Here is a 12,568-nt window from a genome sequence, read left to right as displayed (position 1 = left end):
TCTCTGGCTGTGGTATTAGACTCTGTGGGTAAACAGTGGACAGAGTTCTCTGGCTGTGGTATTAGACTCTGTGGGTAAACAGTGGACAGAGTTCTCTGGCTGTGGTATTAGACTCTGTGGGTAAACAGTGGACAGTTCTCTGGCTGTGGTATTAGACTCTGTGGGTAAACAGTAGACAGAGTTCTCTGGCTGTGGTATTAGACTCTGTGGGTAAACAGTAGACAGAGTTCTCTGGCTGTGGTATTAGACTCTGTGGGTAAACAGTGGACAGTTCTCTGGCTGTGGTATTAGACTCTGTGGGTAAACAGTGGACAGAGTTCTCTGGCTGTGGTATTAGACTCTGTGGGTAAACAGTGGACAGAGTTCTCTGGCTGTGGTATTAGACTCTGTGGGTAAACAGTGGACAGAGTTCTCTGGCTGTGGTATTAGACTCTGTGGGTAAACAGTGGACAGAGTTCTCTGGCTGTGGTATTAGACTCTGTGGGTAAACAGTGGACAGAGTTCTCTGGCTGTGGTATTAGACTCTGTGGGTAAACAGTGGACAGAGTTCTCTGGCTGTGGTATTAGACTCTGTGGGTAAACAGTGGACAGAGTTCTCTGGCTGTGGTATTAGACTCTGTGGGTAAACAGTGGACAGTTCTCTGGCTGTGGTATTAGACTCTGTGGGTAAACAGTGGACAGAGTTCTCTGGCTGTGGTATTAGACTCTGTGGGTAAACAGTAGACAGAGTTCTCTGGCTGTGGTATTAGACTCTGTGGGTAAACAGTGGACAGTTCTCTGGCTGTGGTATTAGACTCTGTGGGTAAACAGTGGACAGAGTTCTCTGGCTGTGGTATTAGACTCTGTGGGTAAACAGTGGACAGAGTTCTCTGGCTGTGGTATTAGACTCTGTGGGTAAACAGTGGACAGAGTTCTCTGGCTGTGGTATTAGACTCTGTGGGTAAACAGTGGACAGAGTTCTCTGGCTGTGGTATTAGACTCTGTGGGTAAACAGTAGACAGAGTTCTCTGGCTGTGGTATTAGACTCTGTGGGTAAACAGTGGACAGAGTTCTCTGGCTGTGGTATTAGACTCTGTGGGTAAACAGTGGACATAGTTATCTGGCTGTGGTATTAGACTCTGTGGGTAAACAGTGGACAGTTCTCTGGCTGTGGTATTAGACTCTGTGGGTAAACCGAGGAGTGGTGTCGTTCTGATTCAGCAGATCTTGCTGACTGACTACCACACAGACTGCCAGGCACCACACACACAGGAGAAAATTCTGTCTTTCTGTACCGCTAAAGGGAAGGATGCAAGAGCGTCCCTATGAGCAGCGTGATTCAGCATGCCACATTTGAAAGAATAACTTGAGTAAAGTGACCCTGTGAGTCCTGCTTGAATAGTTCTGCATGCTTACAAAACACTGATGAAATGATGTATACTATAGCAGAATTTCAGACCCGAGATATGTTGTTAAAATTTCGTAAGACTTTATTTCATGTGACTTTACATCAAATTAAAGTAATTTTTCTCAAGTTATTTATACAACCGCATTCAATCACCAAGTGCTAAACAGCAAGTCACTGTCAGCTGATATCACAGATCCTCTCTCATCTGTCCTGCTCTTCTTCCTCTGCCTGTCCTGGGCCGTGGAGTTAGTGTCCCCTTGAATCAGTTCTAGGCATTGCAGCGGTTCTGATGGCAGCACTTCCAGCCTGTTCGAGAGCATAACTCCAGCCTAGCACAGCCCTTCTCCCCAGACTCTGTAGAGGAGGCACAACATATTAGGAGATGTAGTAGGATGAAGGTCTTTATCAGAAGATGTACTAGGATCAAGGATTTTATTATCACAAACTGTTTTATTCAATAAGACTTATTGTTAGGCTACGGATTTGATCACTTATGTTTTTTGTATCCCAGTTGAATAATTCATTATTGTGTCACTGATTTTGTTATGGTCAGAAGTCCATGATAATTGGATGTTGCCCTGTTGAAGGTCCAAACGTTGTGTTAACTGTTGTATTTTGCAATCCATCGTAATTATGGGCATATCTGATAGCCAATGTCATCTACCAATTGATCCAAAGAACCAGCCTTGCCAAGAACAAGTAATATTGCTCAGTCCTGGGCTGTCTGAAAACGTGACTAGCTGTCAAATCCTCGCTTCCGCCGTCCTCGTTTCTGAATTCGTCGCCTCCCTTTCGAAAGGTTATTGGTGAAGGAAGTCCAAGGGGTGGGCCCCTTTTTCTCCTCTCCTCCAATGAGCTCACGAGAGAGAGAGAGGGATGGACACGGCCCTTGTGTAGCGGGAGCCAAGTGAAGGACTATTGGTGGTGATACTCACTCCTGGTGTAGCAGGCCTGCTTTGTTTTGCTTGAGCACTGTAGGAGCTGGTTCCTCAGCATCAGGAAGTCCTCACCGTAACACTCAATGGTGTAGTCGGCTATGACAAGGGAAGGGAGAGGGAAGAGGGTCAGGGTTAGGTCTCATCAATGACTACGGTATGTTTAGGCTGGTTCACAGATCACCAGAGACAACCAACGTAATGGCATAATGATGTGGTCTGAGGAAGTACTTCAATCTCTTGCCAGCACGGTTATGAATGATGCAGAGCAGGAATTCAGATGTGCATGTGTGTACTGTACTTGCGTGTGTGTGAGCTGCTGTGTGTGTGTGTGTGTGTGTGTGTGTGTGTGTGCTTTGGGTTATGTGTTAGACCTCAAAATACAGAAGAAAGGAGACCTAAGGGAGTGTAAAAGCTACCTCAGGATAATGTTGGACAACACCAGGAAACGTGTTCAATCACATCCTCCTATAGGATGGTGGTGGATGAAAAACATTAGGCTGGTTTGAGAAGTGCAGGGTTGGATAGGTTACTTTCTAAATGTTATCCGTTACAGTTACCTGTCCAAAATTGTAATCAGTAACATCACTTTTAGATTACCCAGACCCAGTAACGTAATCTGATTACATTAAGTTACTTTTAGATTACTTTCCCCTTAAGAGGCATTAGAAGAAGACAAAAATGTATGTTACCAATTGAACGACATCTACTGCAGGATAAATCTGTTCAAGTTTACATAGCTGGCCATATATGGATGTTAAATTTTACTTTATTGGTAATTTAGGCTTCTTCTAACCCATCACTTTCTACTACAGATAATAATATGATTAAATTATATCTTCACATTAAAAGCCAAAGTCAGAATTCCAGTCATTCCAATAAATGTTATATCTCTTGATCTTCAAGAATAGGACATGGAAATATGAATGTATAGATTAGCCTAATTGTCTTACCTGAGGATAACCTCAAAACTAAGGACTTATTAGCCAGCCCTACTCTGTTTATGATCTTGTTGTCATGGAGGACTGATTGGGCTCATTGATTCAAGTTGAAAAATAAATGCTGCGCTCATGGAATGGCATGTTTGAGCACTACTGAAAAGTGCTATTTACATGTGAAAAGTGAATGTCATATGCTACATTTGCTATAGGCCTATTGTTCACCTTTTTGTTGGTGACACTTTGATATCTTGACAATATGCAGCTGTTTAAAGGGCAAATCCACAGATAAGAGGCGGGGAAACCGTTTTGTTTTTTTGGTAAAGAGTGATGGGCCTGGAGAAATGTAACCACTCTCGGATTAACAGACAGAGCTATAGATGCAAGGACTGACCATCCATGATATCACAATTATTGTTTTAACCATGTTATGAGGCTATACAGTGTTTGTTTACATTTACAATGTTTACAAACAGAGAAAAACAAGCTTATATTTTGGGTTCTCATGGAGCGTGACAGTTGAACTAAGCTCATGAGACATAAATTATATTCTTCAAGAATCAATGGATATATATATCATATATAATTTAAGTCCAAAAATGGCTGAAGCAACTACAGATTGCCTTTTGAGTTTGTGTCCATTATATCTATGGATTATTGATGTTTACCAGCCTGAATTAGATTGGGGGAAAAAAGTGGGGCTTTCATTGCTCATAGGCTGGGATCCGCACTATGCATCTGTTGCAAGAGTGCATTTTTCACTGGCTGTCCACTGTTTTCAAAAACAATGATTGATAGGCAGCTTAAACTTCTTGAATTCAACTATTATTGGGTTCAAATACACATTTGAATTTGTGAACAGCCATCCTCAACAACCACAATCCGTAAGGCGCAAATAGCTAAATCAGAGAGTAGCAGTGTTATTCACAATCACATCAATGCGCTATGTAAATATCAATAATAAGTGATATCCGTATTGCCGTAGACTACACCACTGCTGTTATCCTTACCAAACGTTTATTCAAGTTGGATCATCTTTGGATGCCGACAGCAGTCGCACCATTGGAAGACATAGCTTGGATTTTGCCCTTTTCCCACGATCCATCAAGCACATTTGGTGTGTCATCATAGTGGTCTCTGACTTGTGGTCAGAGTCGCTCAGGTGGAACAAACTTAAATTTGCGCCTTTTTTCAATGCTTATTTGAATGTCCTTGAGAAAACAGAGAAGTCTCCGATTTTTTTTGCAAACATCTATTGTGAATGTAAAAGTAATCCTCAAAGTCATTATCTAGTTTTTCAAAAGTATCTGTAATCTAATTACAATATTTTTGCTGGTAATGTAACGGATTACAGATACCGTTTTTTTTGTAATCCCTTACATGTAACAGATTACTCCCCAACCCCGGAGAAGTGGTAGATCTTTCAGAGACCAAATTGCCAACCTCAGGATTATCATAAAACAACCCATAAATTGGAACTTTGAGAAAGCCTTTGAAATAGCTCCTCCGCTCTCTCCACTGACTTCCAGTTGAAGCTCGCATCCGCTACAAGACCATGGTGATTGCCTACGGAGCTGTGAAGGGAACGGCACCTCCATACCTTCAGGCTCTGATCAGGCCCTACACCCAAACAAGGGCACTGCGTTCATCCACCACTGGCCTGCTGGCCCCCCTACCTCTGAGGAAGCACAGTTCCCGCTCAGCCCAGTCAAAACTGTTCGCTGCTCTGGCACCCCAATGGTGGAACAAGCTCCCTCACGACGCCAGGACAGCGGAGTCAATCACCACCTTCCGGAGACACCTGAAACCCCACCTCTTTAAGGAATACCTAGGATAGGATAAAGTAATCCTTCTAACCCCCCCCTTAAAATATTTAGATGCACTATTGTAAAGTGGTTGTTCCACTGGATATCATAAGGTGAATGCACCATTTTGTAAGTCGCTCTGGATAAGAGCGTCTGCTAAATGACTTAAATGTAATGTAAATGTAAATAGATTGAAAGATGCCAGGGAAGCCTTCAAGAACACCTACCATGCAAAGTTTTTTACTGAAGAATTTGTCCGTTTTCTATGATTGTGTTTCGCTTTTCATGTATTGCTGTGAATAATAAAAGTGTATTTTAATGTGTATATGGATGTGTAGTTTGTCTATATTGTATTTTGATGTACTAAACAGGGCTCATCTGGAAAAGAGAACATTGGTCTTAGCATTTCTTATACTGTCAGAAAGATAAAAATATCACCTTTCTGGTAAAAATAGTAATAAATTGCTGAGGTGTAGTCACTTTTGAGGACACAATCTCAAGTACACTATACAAATACAAATATGAAAAATCATATTTTAAAATGTTCAATAAAAGTGTGAATAGGGATTGAAATGCTTTCTAAATATTGTATTAATTATAATGACTAACTATAAGATTGCACCTTATAACTGTAAAATAAATATGATCATACTTGGTGACAGTACAAAATTGGGACCATTTCATATAACTGACCACAGAGAGTTCTGCCCAACAAACTTTGTGCGACGCAGAGACGCCGTTCAAATGCCTGCTGCCTCGTTACAACTTCAGCTTTAAGCACAAAGTGATCGTCCCTCTGTGACCATGAGAAATTGGTCTTGTTTCAATTCGACGAAATGATTTGATATTCTTTCACGTTGAGAGCTCTAAATCCATCTGGTTTAGAGCGGAGCTGCGAGGTTCCCAGCCAGAGGAACTTGATCCTTTGTCTGGATCGGCCAGAAAGTGTGATATGTCGCTCCTTATGCAAAATGAGGTGTCAGATTTCACATACTGCATCTCAGCTGAGAGCTAAGAGCAGCATGGGAAGTGGGACAACCAAAGATAGCGCCGTTCACGGAGCGCCGTTCACGGAGCGCAACAATTGGGGTCGGAACCGGTCCAGAACCGCTCAAACTCCCCTAAATAGGGAACTTTACATCTAAGAGGTTTTAAAAAGTACAAACATTCACCAACCGATGCCTCTAAAGCTTACTTAGACAGATACCATCAGATACCATCAGCAACATTTGACTGTGGAAATCAAAAACAAGAACCTATTGAAGCACAAATGAAGAGGAGGAAGTGGTGCTGGTTAGGCAACACTCTAAGAAGAAATGTGCGTTGCGTGGATCAACAAACAGACTCTTACCTTTAGCCCACAAGTTAAACGCAAGAGAGAAAGGCCCGAGACCACCTTTATCTACTCCTCCACCCGCATCCTCACAGAGCAAGGCATTAAGATAGAGCGACTGACATGGCAACAATAACTCAAACAACTGGCTAAGGATAGAAAGGGTTGGAAGCAGTTTGTCTGTGAGATAGGTGTTGGAAGCAGTTTGTCTGTGAGATAGAAGGGGTTGGAAGCAGTTCGTTGATGACCTATGTTCGGCAAGGAACTCAACGCACTAAGTGAAGTAAGTAAGTGTGACTTACCTGTGCACAGAGGGAGCAGCAGAAGCAGGACCAGGTAGGCTCTCATTGTTGGTCTCAGTCGAAGACTTCTCTTAGCAATGGATAAATCTGAGGTTTAAAGTGTTGGAGGGGCAGAGAGCACCTCTGCTTTTATACTGTGTGATCAGACAGGAACACATACACCCACACAGTGACAGGCACGGCATACACTCAGTTTTGACAAGGGTGGATTTCAGGATTAAAGAATGGTGTCTAAAATGTCTTCCATATAAGGAAATGGTGTCTTATGTCATCACATGACTGTGGCATTATCAGTTGGAGTCTTGGAACACTCAAATAAGACTTCACCTATGTTTGCTGACCAAGCTCATTGTTGACAAGAAACACTTTATTAATAATGTTCATGAATAAACAATAAACCATTCATAAGGTATGAATAAATGTTATTCATAATCATAAAAGTATTTCCTTGTTGTAGTTATACACATTAATGAGCATGATAATTCATAAGCATTTAGAACCAGTCATACAGAAAATTAACACTAATGTTGAGTAATGATCACCATTTCTGTTTAATTTCTGTTGTCGTTGACAAACACAGGAAGAAAATATGACGTGTGTGAGGGATCAGCCGGATCAAGTGGTCCGACTGCGCTCTCTCCTGGAGGTGGGCCACAGTACAGCCACTACTGATGAGCTCACCTGGGGCCAGTTGACTGATTATTGTTTGTGCTCTCTTAAGGGCCTGACTGAAGGGGCAGAGGGGGGGGGGGGGGGAGAGAGTTGAAAGAAGAACTCCCAATACAGTTTCCTTCTTTTTGTTGAAGTCACGTCTCTGCGTCTCATTTCGTGCTGTCCCGCCTAGGATTTCGTCAGTGAATAGGTACGGCCTTTCACAGATGTTATATAGGATAAGAATTGTTCATTTCACATATACCCCAAAAATGTACATCCATATAGAAAATATACATCCATTGTGTTAATAATAGATAGTGAAACATGTGGATGCATTAGCAATGTCTCCTCTAAAAAATACATATTGTAATCTACAAAACTTTATCACCAACATCATGAACCAATGACACTTTGGCAGGGCATATCTTTAGTGGCTCAGCATTGCGGCCGCTGTCACTCACACAGGGACAGAGGTAGGGCAACAATGGCTCTTTAAACTTGTCCCTGAATGTATAGATGAGTGACATGTCAGTGGGGTCATAGAAAGTCACCTCTCCCGCGTCATAGTCCAGACACACTCTGACCCTCCTGGGCCTCCTCTTCAGAGTGAGACGGGTCCAGGGCATGGTGCAGGCGCTGTACTGGCCGCCGTCCCTCAGGGACAGGGCCCAGAACCCGTGGACAGGGTTCACACTCAGGACCCCTTTCCTACGCACACTCTCTCTCAGGACCCCCAGGTCCCATCTGGTCTTACCCGCCACCTCCACCTCTTGTGGTGGATATTATAAAATAAGGATTTGGACATGTCTTCATAGTTTCTGTTCTTAGACAGAACACAGGTGCAGCTGGTTTGCTGCACAGGATGATACTCCCAAGAACAGGAGATTATAATAGGACAGTTTCACAAGGTTAGTCACATCCTCGGTTATGTGGACACATACAATTAAAATGTCCCTTTACACTCCTCCCTGTTGTTAATTCCTTAACAATAATTTTTTTAAATGTAAATGTAGCAATTCTTCCATGTAAATCTCATCCTTTGTGAAACTGAGTTTAAAACCTTCAACCCTTCACACATCATGTACAGTTCCAACTTGCCCGTTTCTGCTAAGGATTAGGTAAAACAAAGACAGCAAAGTGCGTCCTTTCTCAGCAAAGCAATTGCTCTCAGAGTGTGTTTGCTTAGGAGAGAACACCTGGCCACCGCAGAGTCTGGATGTTCAGCCAATATTCCACTCCCACTGAGACAAACCTCTGTCTACAACAAGCGCATTTGTAAGTGTGCAACAGGTCAAACATTACTGTCTTCAGCATTAAAGGGTAGCTCAGCTGAGCACATAAACCATGTTTTGGTCCCCCAGGTAAATAGGGGTAAGCAGTGTGGTCCCCCAGGTAGGTAAATAGGGGTAAGCAGTATGGTCCCCCAGGTAAATAGGGGTAATCAGTGTGGTCCCCCAGGTAAATAGGGGTAAGCAGTATGGTCCCCCAGGTAAATAGGGGTAAGCAGCATGGTCCCCCAGGTAAATAGGGGTAAGCAGTATGGTCCCCCAGGTAAATAGGGGTAATCAGTGTGGTCCCCCAAGTAAATGGGGTAATCAGTGTAGTCCCCCAGGTAAATAGAGGTAAGCAGTGTGGTCCTCCAGGTAAATAGGGGTAAGCAGTATGGTCCCCCAGGTAAATAGGGGTAAGCAGTGTGGTCCACCAGGTAAATAGGGGTAAGCTGTATGGTCCCCCAGGTAAATAAGGGTAAGCAGTATGGTCCCCCAGGTAAATAGGGGTAATCAGTGTGGTCCCCCAGGTAAATAGGGGTAATCAGTGTAGTCCCCCAGGTAAATAGAGGTAAGCAGTGTGGTCCCCCAGGTAAATAGGGGTAAGCAGTATGGTCCCCCAGGTAAATAGGGGTAAGCAGTGTGGTCCACCAGGTAAATAGGGGTAAGCAGTATGGTCCCCCAGGTAAATAGGGGTAAGCAGTATGGTACCCCAGGTAAATAGGGGTAAGCAGTGTGGTCCCCCAGGTAAATAGGGGTAAGCAGTATTGTCCCCCAGGTAAATAAGGGTAAGCAGTATGGTCCACCAGGTAAATAGGGGTAATCAGTGTGGTCCCCCAGGTAAATAGGGGTAAGCAGTATTGTCCCCCAGGTAAATAGGGATAAGCAGTATGGTCCACCAGGTAAATAGGGGTAATCAGTGTGGTCCCCCAGGTAAATAGGGGTAAGCAGTATTGTCCCCCAGGTAAATAGGGATAAGCAGTATGGTCCCCCAGGTAAATAGGGGTAAGCAGTATTGTCCCCCAGGTAAATAGGGATAAGCAGTATGGTCCACCAGGTAAATAGGGGTAAGCAGTGTGGTCCCCCAGGTAAATAGGGGTAAGCAGTGTGGTCCCCCAGGTAAATAGGGGTAAGCAGTGTGGTCCCCCAGGTAAATAGGGGTAAGCAGTGTGGTCCCCCAGGTAAATAGGGGTAAGCAGTGTGGTCCCCCAGGTAAATAGGGGTAAGCAGTATTGTCCCCCAGGTAAATAGGGATAAGCAGTATGGTCCCCCAGGTAAATAGGGGTAAGCAGTATTGTCCCCCAGGTAAATACCGATCCCGTAGAGGTGAACCAAAATCTACAATAACATGCCATTCCTCGCAGTGGCTTGCACATCTGAGCAATCTTATTGCAGGTGCATGGCAACAGTTGAAACAGGATGAAGGAAAAAGGAAACCGCACACTGTTCTTGATAGTATCACTGATATTTAATAAGCTTACGTATCGGCCTAACGGCCTTCGTCAGAGCTTTTGTGAATTTTCTGAAAACAGCACCTCTATGTAGACCTAGCCCCATCCACATCCGTTCCACGTATGGAAAGGGGTTGGAGGCAAAGAAAAAATAAGTGCTACCAAACATAACAATATGCATTTCACAAATATTACAAAAGTGTATAGACAAGACGCACCGAACACGTCCATAAAATCACAACGAGGGCATAGCAAGTTTTCATTAATCATTGGGTACATCATACGAAAAAACAAAGTAATCTTAAATAGGAACATATTTTAAATTCACAACATAACATACATAGGCATTTCATCATTAAGTCCTTTAGGAAATAATGTCTGGAGGGTGAAAATCCAAAAACATTCTCTTTTGCTCAGAGTATTATTAATATCACCTCCCCTGTCTGATATCTTGACTTTCTCTATACCACAAAATCTAAAGGTAGAAATGTCATGCTTTCGGTCATTAAAATGTACTGCGACTGGATAATCCCTGTCGTTTCTCCTGATTTAACTTTTATGTTCACTAATTCTCTGTTTGAGAGAGCGGGAGGTTTTACCGACATAGCAGAGCCCACATGGACATTTAATAATGTAAATAACATGGGTGGTGGTGCACGTGATGATATCGTTAATTTGAAACCGTTTTCCTGTGTGTGGGTGGCAGAAATATTCACACTTCATCATATTGTTGCACTGTGCGCATCCTCTACATTTATAGCTACCATTTGGTAGAGGGCGTAAAAGAGCCTGGCTGATTTTCTTTCGTGGCTGGCAGTTGGCATGAACCAATTTATCGCGTAAATTGCGACCTCTCCTATACACAATGAGTGGTGGATTCTTAAATTCAGCCGGCAAAGCTGGGTCCGATGATAAAATATGCCAATGTTTCTTAACCACACCTCCCACTTTTCGCGAATTCAAAGTATATGTGGTTGTGAACATAACGGACTGTTCTTTTGCTTTAGCTTGTCTTTTTTGTAACAATTCATCTCGTGTTTTTCCCAATGCCAAATGAAGAGCTTCATCCACACATTGTGGCGAATAGCCTCTTCTTAGAAACCTAGTGCGCATCTCCGCTGCTTTTTCTAGATAATCATCATTGGAGTAGCATATACGGCGCAGTCTGAAAAACTGGCTTCTAGGAAGTCCTCTTTTTAATGGCTCAGGGTGGAAGCTGTCCCCCTGTAGTAGAGTATTTCTGTCTGTTTCTTTTCGATACAGAGTTGTAAACAGGGTTCCATTTGATTTCTCAATCCACATATCGAGGTAATGAACATGTTGAGTGTCACTTTCAATAGTACATTTGAGATTGGGATCCATGTCATTGAGTAGTGCCATAAAATCTGACAGCTCTTGTTCAGTTCCTTCCCATATGCAAAAAATGTCGTCAATATATCGATACCACTTCAGGATTTTATTCAAAAATGGATTTTCGTTTTTGTTAATGACAAAACGTTCTTCAAATAGACCCACATAAAGGTTAGCATAGCTCGGAGCGAATTTTGGAGCCGATCGACGTTCCATTCGTTTGGAGGTAGTATTCATCATCAAACCTAAAATAGTTATACTTCAAAACATATTCTGCCAGCTCTAAAATAAAGTTTGTTGGTGGATATTCATTAGTATCTCTGTCTCCCAAATAGTGAGCTAGTGCTGCCAGCCCCCCCGCATGGGGAATGCTGGTATATTGACTCTCGACATCTAATGTGACCAGAATACAGTCTTCTTTCAAACCCGTTATTGGTGAGATCTTGTTTATGAAGTCTATAGAGTCTTTTACATATGATGGCAATGCTTGCACATGAGTTTTAATAAAAGCGTCTACAAAGTTCGACAATGGCTCTAGCATTGAGCCTATTCCTGCAACCACTGGTCTGCCTGGATAATTGCCTTGTTGTGTTTTAGGTTTGTGTAATTTCGGTAAAATGTAAAGGCATGGATGTATGGCACATTTGCAGCAAAGATATTCATATTCAGGTTTTGAGATAAGGTGGTTTAATAGGGCTTGCTCCAAACTAGAGCATATATCCCTTTGGAACACCTGTGTGGGATCAACACTTAGTTTTCTATAGAAACGTTCATTACTGAGTTGTCTCTGAATTTCTTCTTTATATTTTTCATAGTCTAAAACAACCACAGCACCCCCCTTGTCTGCAGGTTTAATAACCAACGATGAATATTTCATTAGTTCATTAAGTGCCTGTTCTTCTGTTCTAGTGAGATTTTTCTGAATGTGGTTGGTTTGTCTCGTATACACTGACATGGCTTCTTGTTCGACTAACCTACAATAGGTATTAATCGAAGAGTTGTTAACTATGGGACAGAATTTGCTTTTGGGCTTAAAATGTGTGCCAGTTCGTTGATGTGTTTCTTGGCCCGAAACAGTGTTTTGTGAAAACACATGCTTAAGTTTAATCTTACGGAAGAATTTGAACAGATCTACTTTCGTATCA

The 12,568-nt window shown here is 42.6% G+C and overlaps 2 protein-coding genes across 2 annotated transcripts in view; both read right to left on the bottom strand.

The window, feature by feature from the left end:
* Nucleotides 1-1,451: 1,451 nt before the first annotated feature.
* Nucleotides 1,452-6,970, bottom strand: LOC106576749 (uncharacterized). The gene is made up of 3 exons (XM_045700755.1): nucleotides 6,701-6,970; nucleotides 2,323-2,421; nucleotides 1,452-1,741 (listed from the first exon to the last, which is right to left on the bottom strand). Exons 1-3 carry the CDS (start codon nucleotides 6,744-6,746, stop codon nucleotides 1,656-1,658), a joined length of 231 nt encoding a protein of 76 aa, XP_045556711.1. The 5' UTR covers nucleotides 6,747-6,970; the 3' UTR covers nucleotides 1,452-1,655.
* Nucleotides 6,971-7,710: 740 nt separating this feature from the next.
* The window catches only part of LOC106576750 (E3 ubiquitin-protein ligase TRIM35), a 28,081-nt gene continuing 23,223 nt past the window's right edge, over nucleotides 7,711-12,568 (bottom strand). The window contains exon 9 of the mRNA XM_014154121.2: nucleotides 7,711-8,121. Within this exon, the coding sequence (XP_014009596.1) occupies nucleotides 7,726-8,121 (396 nt within the window). The 3' untranslated portion in view covers nucleotides 7,711-7,725. The remainder of the gene's footprint in view (nucleotides 8,122-12,568) is intronic.

Source organism: Salmo salar, chromosome ssa18, assembly GCF_905237065.1.
Source record: "Salmo salar chromosome ssa18, Ssal_v3.1, whole genome shotgun sequence".
Taxonomy (NCBI): domain Eukaryota; kingdom Metazoa; phylum Chordata; class Actinopteri; order Salmoniformes; family Salmonidae; genus Salmo; species Salmo salar.
Note: the sequence above shows the minus strand (reverse complement) of the source record. Positions and strands in the feature narration are given on the sequence as shown.